The following is a 13,848-nucleotide window of genomic DNA, read 5'->3' as shown; positions in this document are numbered from 1 at the left end:
TAAATGGAATTTGTGAGGAATAGAAAAGGCCAACCAAAACACGAGAGGCTGCAGAGGAATCTCAGCAAGGCACACGTCTATTTGGGTGACGTCCAGAACCCAGCATTGAGAGTGGCAACCTTGAAAATGGATGGCATGATTTCCAGGAGCCAGCAAGAAATTAGAGAATGAGGAGAACTCAGATCTGACCGAATTGGATTTTCCCAGACGGGGGAAGACTGGAATCATTTTTTTGTTTTTTCCATAGACGTTGGAATAGGATGGACGTAGGAGTTTGATTATGTTTCCACATTAGCCGTTGTGAAAAGGCGACTGGGACACTTTGTGTTGTGTTGTTTGTTTGGGGTCGGTGTCTGTGTGTTATTATACGCTTTAAGGTCATCTGCGTTGTGTGTTTTACAAATTATTACGGTTATGTCACCACATACCTCATTTACTTTACGTTTGCACTTGACGTTCAAATACACTGCAGAAGTATTTCCAAGTCTGCATGCTGAATTATTTCTGAATCTAAATACAGGTGGGTAGGGTCTTGGTGACAAATGTGATTCTAAGAACTGTTGTTATTATTATTCTTTTGCTGTAATTTTGCTCCAATGTTAGGGCGAGTGTTACAATATGGTACAAAAAAGAAATAATCAGTCAAATAATGGGATGCTGGATCCCGGTCTGTCTTAACTGGTATCAGAATTTTAAAGAAAACACCATTTCACGTATGCGTGTCAGAGGATTATCTTCTGGGCTCAGATACCACCCCAGAGTGAGAGGGGCGCTGTCACTTACAGTTGTCACACATGGGTGTCAGAGGAGCCTCACAGGCTCAGTTGTGGTATGTAATAACCGCCGAACGAGAAGGGCCACTGTTGCTTTTTCACCTGCAGTGTCAAAAAGATGCTCAGTGAGGGCAACTGACTCTGCCCCTTCTGGTTCTTCATCCATAAAAGCCAAAGCTTTCTGAAAGGAGACATCGTTTATAAGCAAGATTTACATGCTGGACAGGAGGTCCACAGAAAACTGGTCCTCGATTTAAAATCGGTCTCTCCTTTGTCGAGACAGCACACTTAGGGAGGTCATTCATGGGAACGTCTCCACACATCTTCTTACAATCAAGATACAAGAGAGAAATCGGCCTTCACTGCTCTCATGCAGAGAGATACAGTAGATAGATAGATAGATAGATAGATAGATAGATAGATAGATAGATAGATAGATAGATAGATAGATAGATAGATAGATAGATAGATAGATAGATACTTTATTAATCCCATGGCTGAGCTGCCGGCCTACCAGCCTGGCTGACTTGTCTCACAACATAATACAGTTGTGAAGTTAGTGTAGAAACAAAATTGCGCTGCCATCCCAGTTGCATTCCCAGCTTTTTTTTGAGATTTTAGACTATTAAAGAAGCATGTCATAGCGAAACGTGTGGGGGCAGAAGAGAGTGGGTGGGCTCCAGCAGCAGGACGCATGTTCACACATAGATACATTTGTGTGGTGTGATGTTCCAACTTTTCCAGATGCAAGTCGGGTGAAATGAGCAAAATAGCAGTCCCAATACCGAATTTGAGGGAAAAAAATTTGAGAGCTGTTATGGCAAAAAATTAGATTAGAAAGTCGAATGATGACGGGTGACTGTACACTTACATTGAATGAATGACAAACAGACCAGCCCTTGATAGATTATGTTATCTATGTATATAAAAGTCAGTGTGCGTGTGTAAGTATGTTCCAGCATCACTTCTAAATGGCTGCAGCGATTTTCATGAAACTTGGCACACATGTTTCTCATTGGTCGACTAAAAATATCATTAGGTGAAATCAGCCCTAACCCACCCCCTTCTGGGTAGGGCGGGGGGTGATCTTGCGCTCTTGTATGCATGTTATCATCCAGTTGATACTGAATGACCACCAGAGGGCGAACTGGAGGTGACCGCCAGCATTCTTTACGATAAGTGGCACCGTCGCACCGCCTGTTGCTTTTGGAATTAAATAGAGTTGGCAAGTTCTGAGCATCAACTGGATGGTAACATACATACAAGACTGCAAGACAAGCACATTAGTGAAGCTTCATTGTTTGTTAATTTATTTTAATTTTTAAAGTTGTGGGTTCTTCTAATTATTTTTTTCTCAATCAATTAAAAAAAACTTCATTGTTTGTTAATTTATTTTAATTTTTAAAGTTGTGGGTTTTTCTAATTATATTTTTCTCAATCAATTAAAAAAAAATAAAACACTTTATTTTTCCTCCCGGGCAACGCTGAGTATTTCAGCTAGTATTAAATAAAAGAAAAGCTTTATATTTCTAAGATAATAATAATAATAATAATAATTCAAGAGATGTCAAAGTAGAATTTACAATACCTGTCCTGACCCATGTGCCTTGAGAGAGAGAGTTACAGTAACACCAGTCTACCTTTAGAGTTTTTATATTCAGTACAATGAACAATTGTTGAGTAACAAGCTTTACTACAGCCATGTCATGTGACATCATTGGCCAATCATAAACCATCACGGAGTTGACATGACTGTGGCCGTCGTCAGAGTTACTCAGATGCTTCATCATTCGAGTCAGTTGCACATTTTGAGTTTCTTGCCGAAAGCTCGATGTTCTCGTAAAGGTTGCCCTGCTGCATGCTCTCATAGTCCTCTTCCTTATTCTGTTCCTCATACTTAAAATCCTAAAGTAGGCATAAAAAAAAAAGCAAAAATAAAAAAAAATACTTCATTCTTATGTAATAGCAGGGCTTTGTGTGTTAAACCAACTGCACACATTGTGGCGACGGTGACAATGGCACACCAGTGCGGCGGTTGGGATGAGCCACTGAGGTTCTTACTTCCTTTATTTATTTTAATTCAGAGACCTCAGGAATGTCCCCACCTTGACGAGGCTCACACTGTCACAAACAGAGACAAGTAATAAATTGATAATGAATACATTAACTTAAATGCAAAGAACAATCAATAAACAAATTACATGCAAACTCCCACCCAAATCCCAAGGCAACGTAAGAAACGCTGCCCAGATGAAACCGAAGGAATCACTAAGCACTACACGACAAACAGTGGACACTTATGGCCCACACAGTCCAATAGCAGGTGCGATTGATGATCTGAGGGATGGCGGGAGGTCGGGGGCTGCTGTGAGTGCCAAAAGGAACGACACACAGTCATGGATACCCGTGAAGCTTAGAGCATCACAAAGCAACAAATCACAGATAACATGTTTTGCCCCCAGTGAAGTGACACGATGACACCTGCAGATGACTTGTGCGTTAATGGAATGTCGGTCTTATGGTGAACTTCATTCTTGGTGCCCATATTGCAATATGATGATTACGTTAGGAGAACCAGACACCGTTGCACATTGGCTTTCTATGTTGACAAAAATGAGTTACATGTTATGTATGACACGCCATTTTTACCAAACTCCATGAAACAATGCAGTACTTATACAATGACATGACCAAAGGAGAGATCCCCCACTCCCCCCCCCGCTGGATGAAACAAGGGCATATCCACACACCAAAATGCCAGTAGGGCACCACCCAGGGGACGTTATTAAAAGTACAATCAACTCTCTGTTAAGGAGCTTAATCACCCAGTGACCTGTGGGGGTCTTAATCTGGCCTTGCCGGTGGGCCAGTTCCTTGAGAGGTGACAGTAGGTAGCTGATATAAACTGCCGAAAAGAAGTAAAAGGTCATCCAGGCAAATCCGCAGCATTGGCTCTCTGAAACGGAAACTAAAATCCATTCAGTACTCCACCTTCAACACTTTTGAGGTGTCAAATGTCTGTCACGCTCCGTCAGCAGCTTGGTGACATAAATCGTTACACGCAGGAGTCGTCATTTAGCTGGACCAGCTGACGTTTCCCTACTTCATCGAGGGTGACCCCAAATGATCTCATTATGCATAGGCCAATACTCCAAACTCCAGAAAACTGCCGGGCCCAGGCTTTTCAGATTAAGGATACTCAACTTGTATAATAAAGAGAAGAATTCACAACAGGGCATCAGGAGGCACTGCCATCATTTGGGATGGGGATTCTCTTCAGTCTCATTGAGCTGGGCCTCGGGCAGCCGTAGTGCAAGGAAGAGGCCATCAATGGGATGTTGACAGTCGTAACTCTATAAACCCTAAAGACTTAATGGGGTGGGCAGCACGGTGGCGCAGTGGTGGTAGCGCTGCTGCCTCACAGTTAGGAGACCTGTGGGTTCGCTTCCTTGGTCCTCCCTGCGTGAGTTTGCATGTTCTCCCGTGTCTGTGTGGGTTTCCTCCCACAGTCCAAAGACATGCAGGTTAGGTGGACTGGCGATTCTAAATTGTCCCTAGTGTGTGCTTGGGGTGTGGGTGTGTGTCCTGCAGTGGGTTGGCGCCTTGCCCGGGATTGGTTCCTGCCTTGCGCCCTGTGTTAGCTGGGATTGGCTCCAGCAGGCCCCTGTGTTCGGATTCAACGGGTTGGAAAATGGATGGATGGACTTAATGGGGCCCTGAGCCTCCTGCACCTGAGCCACCCCTCAGGGTGATGAATGAATGAAGTGCAGTGGGACCCTAGAGACGGCTGCCCCATCTAGTGATGAGGTGGCTATTCAGAAAGTAGTCAATTCTTTGAATTTGAATACATTTGCATATTGTCCCTTTGTTATTATGGGTATCCATCCATCCATCCATTTTCTAACCCGCTGAATCCGAATATAGGGTCACGGGGGTCTGGTTATTATGGGTAATGCAAATCTATATAAATAAGTTTAAATCTCCAACATCTCGGAATTCTGTCCGAGTCCGCTGTGATTGGACTCCACCCGACTTTTCAGTAGCGTAAGAACCTCCATGTGGGGACAGCAGCGCACTGCCATGAGGGCAACAGCAAGGGTTCCATTTGGTAAGGATGAGGCTCTTCTCCATGATATTTAACAACATCCATTCATCCCATTCACGTCCCAGCAGTTCGTTAGTTGGCAGGGTGGAGGTGAATGAAGTTCAGTGGACTGTTAATGTTTAAAATACGACGTGTGACTCACTTGTCCCACTGCCAGTTATTTCATGTGAAATTCAAAACGATTATCTTACTAAGCTTTAAATGTGACTAAAGGAAGGAATAAAAAAGGCACATCAAGCCCAGAGTTAGATGAGCAGGTCTGGACAGGACAAAGCAAAAGGCAGCAACTGACATCGGATTAACACAAAACTGTCTAACGTGTCTAAAAATGCTCAGGGCAAAATCCAAGCCAATGTGTCACCACACCGAGAGCATTTACACGTAAGAATTACAGCAAACAAGCATACGGGACAAGTGAGTAGCATTCAGTCGTGAGACAAAGTAAGTGCACCCCGTGAAGCGTTTGATCTTTTCTAACAAATGCGGACTTGATAAAGATTGGATCTTCAATTCCACAGCATCTACAGGGTGGTCCAGATCTAATTGCATCGTCTGGATGACTGTGATTTATGCAGTGACGATTCCAGTTTGGCGCAAAGACGATTCTTAATGTCGTCAGTTCGCACACTTCGATGGTCCTTGAATTTTCAGGTGATTTTCTATGTAATAAACGTAATACGTTATAGCGTAATGAAAACTGCATAATTAGATCTGGACCACCCTATACAGATAAAGGTGAGATGCCATCTCAAACATCAGGCCACATTCACATGTTAAGAGTCCAATGTGTAATTTAAATAAGCATCATTGCATGTGTGAGAAAGTCAGCGTCCCCCTCCACTTATCACTTACCTCAATGTCCCTTAAAGTAGAATGAGGTGCAAATGATGAGACCATCATGAGAGGGATCTCGTCTGAACCTGCCCTCATAGTTAATCCCCCTGTACGTGCAAACAGCGCTTACATTTAAAACTTGTGATCAAGCGACGGCATACCTCAGGTTTTTCATAGATAGTCGTTGAAACGTCGCTGTTGGGTTCTGCTGATCTTGTAGCACATGATGTCCCCCTAAATTGTGAAGAAGACAGAAATAAAATATTCAAAGAATGCAATAAATAAGTAAAAGATAACCACGGTTATAAAATGCACATTACGCTCTAAATGGCTGATGCCCTGCTTACCTAAAAAAATCTCATAATTACTGAGAAACCGGGGTACACATGAAGATCTCAAGATGTTGCCCTGCTGAAGATTCCAAGGGTGAACAAAATAACTAATTTGAGTTACTGGACCCTGAAGCTGTGGGCCAGACTGCCTGCTTATATAGGAGATGCCCCTTTGGCCTCAGCCTGGAGACTTCAGTTGTCACACCCTGACTAGAGCTGCTGATTAGCCATTCATATCACATCTCTGTTTGTTAGTCATTTGTATAAAAATATAAGTAACATGAAAATTATGACCTGTCACTGACCCTCCCACTAGTCCTTTCCTCTCCTTGGTGTCCTGCTAAGGCACTCGGGGCCACTTGCGGTTTTTGTGCCCATAGAAAGACATCTGAGATATTGAGAGCCTTGGAGGCCAAGAATGAAAAGATTCTTTGGTCAGATTAGATGGTCCAGCAAACAGAACAACCAGAAAGGGGTCTGGGACCGGTGGGCCGAGGTCTCTAGGACTGAGACTGTGTTTGAGTTTGTCTATTGGCAGTGACCAGGACCCTTCAGAGGTTTCATTTCCACAATTGCTGCTGCTGACTGCAGTTCTTGTTCTCCGCTCCTCCGCGGTCAACTGTCTGGCGCTCAAGCCTATGGGCAGATGCTGCTGAGTTGCGTTTGTGTTAACCAGTTTCAAACCACTTTGTGTTCAAACAAATCAGCGTCTTTCTGCGTATGCATATTAGAGTTGGTGATTTGGAAAGCGATAACTGCATTTACTTGAGAACTTGTTACATCGCTCTGAGCCTGCACTCAGTAAACAACGCGATCCACCATATTGAAGGGTCAAGCGTATGTCTGTCTGTCTGTCTGTTATATGCCATTTGGTGTGGGAGTCATGAAAATAGTGCTGATGTTTGTGATGCACCATCTGTTAGAATGAAAATCGCAATGCATTTTGTTACGACATGCATTACAAAGTACATTCCAACAGATGGTGCACTGCAAACATTAACGCTGAATATGGACAGACAGAAATCAGCTTATTAGATTTCAACCTAGTGTATATATAAATATAAATAAAAATATAAATATAAATTGTCACATGCTTGCACTTGGGAGGAAGCTTAAGGGCTCTGGTGCTGAACCAGGGTTGACGTGATATGTAACAGGGTCAATCTGGTTTACCATGTTATATTTGTATTTTGGGGTTGTTGTTTTTTTTTTTTGTATCATTTTATACTACTTTTATATAATACTAGGGGGCTTAACCCCCATGCTCACTTCACTCGCCAACCTCCCTTTCCCACGTCATGTGCCAGCCACCTTGCATCTCTGCCGCTCATGTAAGTGGATTTCACTTTCACCAAGCAACAAATCTTTTAACTCTCAAAGATACGCCTCTTCATTGAGAAGAAACACAACTTTTCCCTGATGGCAACACAAATTAGACAATGTACAAGTTTAAATCCGAACAATACTGTATATTCGATCTCTTTTCACTGTTCCGTTATTTCACTGAGTAATAATTCCCAGTTATTTGCGTTAATGCGATCTTTACTAGCATTTTTTGAGACGTTTGAATTTTTGTACTTCCATTATCTCTGACCTGCTCTGCTTGTGTACCGTGCCAGTGTTTTTGAATTCTTTACGACGTTCTACTTTGTCATCTTGTAGCGAGTTCCTCTTAAGTTGGATGAGGAGCCCGGCACACACAAAAACCTCCTGCTCTTAGCAAAACTAATTCTATTAGGAAACGGACCCAGAGAGAACCTTAGCCCCAATCTGATGTCCTCAGCTGGAGATGTCCTTTATAAATTTATAAAAGGAAATGACCCCCTCAACAATTATTTAAACAAACAATAAACATATATATTATAAATCAATCAAACAAACAATAAACACCCTTTAATTAACCAATCCTTATTAAATCTGTAACAACTAAACAAGCCTAATTGATATATCACTCCCTTAAACCCTTCTATAATATACTCCCCAGAAAATGGCGAGAGAGAAAGAGAGAAAGAGAGAAATGGAAATTTCCCCTATTTACATACAGCACAAACATATCTACAGTACATACACATATATATACACATATATACACAAATATAATTTACACACACACACACTTCCCACACGTTCCCCAGTCCCTTTTATATTAACTTTATTTTAAGTTTATAGTCCACACGGCCTGGGAAGTCTGCTGATAATTTCAATGTACAAGTCAAACATATTCCACTGACTCGTTATACTGTATATATATGTGAAAGAAGCCATCTCACCGGCCTGGTGAGGACACTTTTGTTGAAAGTTGAAGTCCATCTCACCCGAGTGTATCGCCGTTAACTTCTGTCCATGGCAGACACCCGCATCATAAAAGCAAAGTAAAGCCGTGTGCTCCGAAGATCCTTCTTGGTTAGCCAGCACTCCTTTTCCGTGCGCCCAACCGTCCTCATTACAGAGTCTTATTTGTTTTACCGCTAGCTTCTTGTTCGCATTCACCTTCCCAGCTGCTTCTTATTTTTTTTTTTAAAATACGCGCCTTCTTGCCTTTTAAAGACGGTTCTTCTTACGTCACACCAAAGCGCGTTTTGGTAAGGACCCACAGGTGTGGTTTGGCAGCCTGCTCCCCTTAAAGAGATATCACTTAAGACACTATTCCCTCAGACAAAAAGGGAGCAAGCGGCAGAAACAGTTAAAAGCACACAAAATACGTGACAACCGTTACAATCTACTCTTTGTCTTTTATTTCCGGCCCCGGGTGTGCTTAAATCTCTTGGCACAAAGTCTTGACTCCCGGGACATGAAAGTATCTCTCTGAAAAAGTCACGTCTCATCCCAGGATTTTTTTTATATACCGTATTTACGCTGCTTTTTTCCTGAAAATTTGCATTAGAAAATCATACATGAGGAAATGTAATTCTGTAATGTTTAGTTCTTCTGCGTGGGTTCGATCTCTCTCGGTTGCTTGCTCTCGCTCTCTCTAAACACTTCCTATACAATCACAGCGTGTGTCGTACACGGGGCAAAACGATTTTCGCAATTTTCTTGGTAAAAATTAGGGTGCGCGTCTTACACGAGGGCGTGTAGTACACGAGTCAATACGGTAATAGAGAGATGAACGTTATGTTAGGTCGGAACCAATCATTGGGAAAGCATGTGTTGCAGGCTCTCAGTTGGGGTGCATTGATGGGTACTTGTGCCCTTATTTTAGCAGGTGCATATTTGTCTTGCTAGAGGTAGGGTGGGCTTGTGGAGCACCATTTATTTATTTATTTGCTTAAAAATTATTTTTTTTAGCATTGAAGTGATTCTTTGTTTGCCCTCTCTTTTAGAAAAAGTTGATTAGAAGCACCCCGGAAACTTGTTCAGAGCCTCGTTTTATGCTACGGTTGCCTTCTTTTGGTCCCCCTTTGCTCCCTCAGGTTTGTTCATGTAGTCTGATAGTGTAAATTGATTGTAAAACATTATGGAACTCTTCTTTTGATATTTGTGTAGTACTTACACAATTTTTATGTCCATTTGCCAATTTATTTTTTTGTTAAGATTATTTTTGGAGGCTGGGATTGGCTCCAGCAGACCCCCGTGACCCTGTGTTCGGGTTCAACGGGTTGGAAAATGGATGGATGGATGGATTATTTCAGCAGGCATGTATTTGGCTTGCTAGAGAAAAAGTTGAATGGAAGAACCCTGGAAAATTGTTCAAGAGCCTCGTTTTATGTTACAGTTGCTTGCTGTTTTTCTCCCTTTGCTCTCTCAGCATGCATTTGGCTTGAAGGAGTAAATAAAGTGGCTGAGATTCTTAAAAGCAACGGACGTATGGTCTTTTACTGTCAGGAAGCAGAAAGCCACATGTGTGCCAATGCCTTCTCTCTTCCTCCCTCTGCAGAACAGATTGACAGCCATTCCTCCAATGACGTCAGCTCCATTGCCTGCCCTCCTGGACCCGCCCCTTCCTGCCTCAATCCCATATAAACAGGAGGTCAGCCATATTTGAGCTACTGCTGCATTAGAGTCCTGTCTGAAAAGACTTTATTAAAGATCATTTATTTTTCGATTTAATTTCATTATTTGGGGTCATGGATGTGCCCCAAACCTTTTTCATGTCACTGCAATAGACGTAGCATCACAAACATTTGTAGTAATACTAGCCATATTAGCCCGTGCTGTAAAAAGCCCAGGCTCCTAGAAACTATTGAAATCTTTCCTCAGCAGTTTCGTTTTTCCAGCATGCTCGCCTCTGTTGTCTATCGGTGGCTCCCTCTTGTTTGTCTTTCCTCGGCAGTTTCACTTCGGCCAAAGTCGCTTTCTTTCAGCTTCATACTGTAGCCTCGCACTTCTTTCTTCTTCTGACTCATGAACTTGAGACCGTCTGGCGGGCTTTTTGAGCTTCATGCTGTAGCCTCGCACTTCCGGGCCGGACAGACAGACAGACACTTAGACGTTTAAATATAAGAAAGTGCATTGCCTTTGTCATTCCAACACATGACGCATAGACAGATAGATACTTTATTAATCCCAAGGGGAAATTCACATAATCCAGCAGCAGTATACTGATACAAAGAAACAATATTAAATTAAAGAGTAATAAAAATGAAAAAAATTAAAATAAAATTAATGTTAGCATTTACTAATTGAAGAGTCGCATAGTGTGGGGTCTCCTCAGTCTGTCAGTGGAGCAGGACGGTGACAAAAGTCTGTCACTGAAGCTGCTCCTCTGCCTGGAGATGGCACTGTCCAGTGGATGCAGTGGATTATTCATGATTGACAGGAGTTTGCTTAATGCCCGTCTCTCTGCCACAGAGATATTAAACATTGGTAGTAATGCATCTTATTAGTGCAAATGTTTGTGATGTGGCATCTGTTGGAACAATAAAGGAAGTGCATTTTATTACAGTATGCATTACAAATATACTGTATTTCAACAAATGTTAACAGTGAATACTCCGAGGTCTCTGTTGATTACGTAGATCTTGTTATATTTCATCCAGAGTTCCTCCCTTGGCTGTGGTTCAATTTTTTTGTGTCATTAATTTATGTTAATGTTACTTTTGTTAACTATCAGCTTTGTCTTCTTGCTTGTGGTATGTTCCGTGTGTTTTGAGGCCGGACCACCTACCCATCACCCCATAATGGCTCCTGGTGGTTCGTTGGTGAGTTTGCTTGTGTTATTTGCTGTGCTTGTGTGACGTCTCCTTCTTTTTTGGATTAATAATAATAATTCTTTGCATTTATGTAGCGCTTTTCTCACTACTCAAAGCGCTCAGCAATTGCAGGTTAAGGGCCTTGCTGAAGAGCAGAGTCCCTTTTTTGGCCTTTACGGGATTCAAACCGCCAACCTTCCGATTGCCAGTGCAGACCCCCAGCCTCAGAGCCCCCACTCCGCCTGTTACTGTTTTTGAACTTTGTCAGCATTGCACTGCCTTATCGTTTCGGGTAAACGTTTCTTTTGTGCTCCACGGGGCTTCATTGTTGTTGAAGAGCATTTCTGAAGAATTTCTCTTTTATAAAGACCCAATATTTGCATTTAAATCAACCCAGGGTTTGACGGTAATATCCCCCAACTAGGGGACATTTTGAGGATGTTTTGTGACTTTACGCTTTGTAACTCTCAAGTATCCTAACAGGTTTCAAGCCCTCTTAGAAGGGTAGCACAGCAAGTACAAAAATAAAACCGATAACAAGAAAACCTGCGTCAACTTAGCGGACGTACTCTGATATGCAGGTCCACAGCCCCGGGTCCACATCCTTGCCCAGTCTGGAAAATTGGAGCAGGTGGCACAAGGACCTTACCCTGGCAACCTCAGTTTTTTTTGGGGTTTTTTTTGCCATCTTTCTGCACCACATCACCAGTTTAGTTTCACCTTCTGTTTTAAGCCGTTTGCATTCCAGTTGTTGATTTCTTTCTTTTCTATTTTGTGTTTAGACTGATTTGGTTTATCTGGAGATTCATTGAAACGCTTCACAAATCAACGTGCCAGCTTTAAGTGCCAATTTAAGTGCCATAGAATGAATTCTTACTAATGACCATAAGTCAGCGTTTCTCAACCTTCAAGTATTTGCGACCCGAGTTTTCATAACAGTTTTAATCTCAACCCCCCTAATGTTTTTTTGAAAGGAGCCCACTAATACCAATTTATTCTTTTTTAATCTATACTAATAAAAGGCAAAGCCCTCACTCACTCACTCACTCACTCACTCACTCACTCACTCACTCACTCACTCATCACTAATTCTCCAACTTCCCGTGTAGGTAGAAGGCTGAAATTTGGCAGGCTCATTCCTTACAGCTTACTTACAAAAGTTGGGCAGGTTTCATTTCGAAATTCTACGCCTAATGGTCATAACTGGAAGGTATTTTTCTCCATTAACTGTAATGGAGTTGAGCTGGAATGACGTGGGGGGCGGAGTTTTGTGTGACATCATCACGCCTCCCACGTAATCACGTGAACTGACTGTCAACGCAGTGCATAGAAAACCAGGAAGAGCTCCAAAAAGCGCTTAAGAAAACATGCATTATATAATTGAGAAGGCAGCGAAACAATAAGAAGCGAGCGAGTGACATATACTACCATATTCATGAGTGCTGCTACCTCGAAAAGAAAGCAAGGTGTAAACCTAAACTTTAAATTAAGTTCATAGACAGGCTACCGCTGGCGTTTCACATGCCCACAGGTAATGCGGGATACAAGTTTAATGAGAGGACGCAGGATATAAACGAGAGTTTTGATCACTTTGTAACTAAGTTCAAATTGTAGGTGAAGGGGTGTGCTTATGCAAATTCCGAGAGACTGTGTTTGTGGGGGATTGACAGTTAAGGCTTGTGGGGGGAGTCACGTCATCATCTCCCTCCCATTCATCTCATTTCGCTCTGAGCTGAGCTCCACGGCTAACGCCGTCTTCCGAAGCAACTTCGTCAGACTGCCACCAAATACTCACAGAAAAATCCACAAGTTAATCCACACGCTCTCTCTAGAGTTTCTCCGCACTGAATCCTCCAGGCACTACTTACAAAAGGTCACATTGACAATCGTGTTACGTTATTTTTAAAATCTTTCCTTTTCTTAGCACAAGCACAGCTGAGAAGCTTCGATGCATGTGCTCCATAACGCTGCTAAAAATAATGCATTTAATCACACTTTGCATTACAAGCAAAGGGGCACGTCTGTCAATGCATGATTTCCTGGTACACCGATTACATTGATCAGCACATCCCGATTCATTTTACCCTTGCACGCACCACCTTAGTTTGAGAAGAAGTATGAAAAAATATGAGGTTAACACAGAAAAACAGATCACCAATTCAAGCTTTATGAATAATCGATTCGCCATCAATAATTTTTTTGGTAAAGCCATCCTCCTTCCATTTTATAATTTTTCCGCCACTAGCCATGATTAAATGAACGGTAAATAAAGTAAGAGCAAAGCGAGGGTGACTTATTTAGGCAGGCATATATATGACAGCAACACTCATGACAATGTCAATCATGTTACGATATTATTAAAATGTTTCCTTTTCTTTTTCATTACTTCTTTAACACACTACTTCTCCGCTGCGAGGTGCAGGTATTCTGCTAGTTAATGATATATCATAGATGCATATTTTATTATACCTACTTAACTTTTATCGACATTTATCTAACTCTATATTTACCATACCATACCATACCATATTTATTTGTTGAGCGCTTAAAAACACAGCATTACAACTGACCAAAGCGCTGTACAGTTACAACAAGCAGGACTAAAAGCAAAATATTAAAAATAAACATTAAGAGAGAATTAAAACAGAGATACTAAAAACAGGTCAAGGGAC

The 13,848-nt window shown here is 41.9% G+C and overlaps 1 protein-coding gene across 1 annotated transcript in view; it reads right to left on the bottom strand.

Annotated features, from left to right (window-relative positions):
* Positions 1-2,332: 2,332 nt before the first annotated feature.
* Positions 2,333-13,848, bottom strand: part of LOC120540103 (sialic acid-binding Ig-like lectin 13) — a 35,180-nt gene continuing 23,664 nt past the window's right edge. Inside the window, exons 7-8 of the mRNA XM_039770590.1 lie at positions 5,874-5,946; positions 2,333-2,678 (exon numbers count right to left, since the gene is read on the bottom strand). Of these exons, the coding sequence (XP_039626524.1) occupies positions 2,544-2,678; positions 5,874-5,946 (208 nt within the window). The 3' untranslated portion in view covers positions 2,333-2,543. The remainder of the gene's footprint in view (positions 2,679-5,873; positions 5,947-13,848) is intronic.

Source organism: Polypterus senegalus, chromosome 12 (genome assembly GCF_016835505.1).
Source record: "Polypterus senegalus isolate Bchr_013 chromosome 12, ASM1683550v1, whole genome shotgun sequence".
Classification (NCBI taxonomy): Eukaryota; Metazoa; Chordata; class Cladistia; order Polypteriformes; family Polypteridae; genus Polypterus; species Polypterus senegalus.
This window is presented reverse-complemented; position numbering and strand designations above follow the sequence as displayed.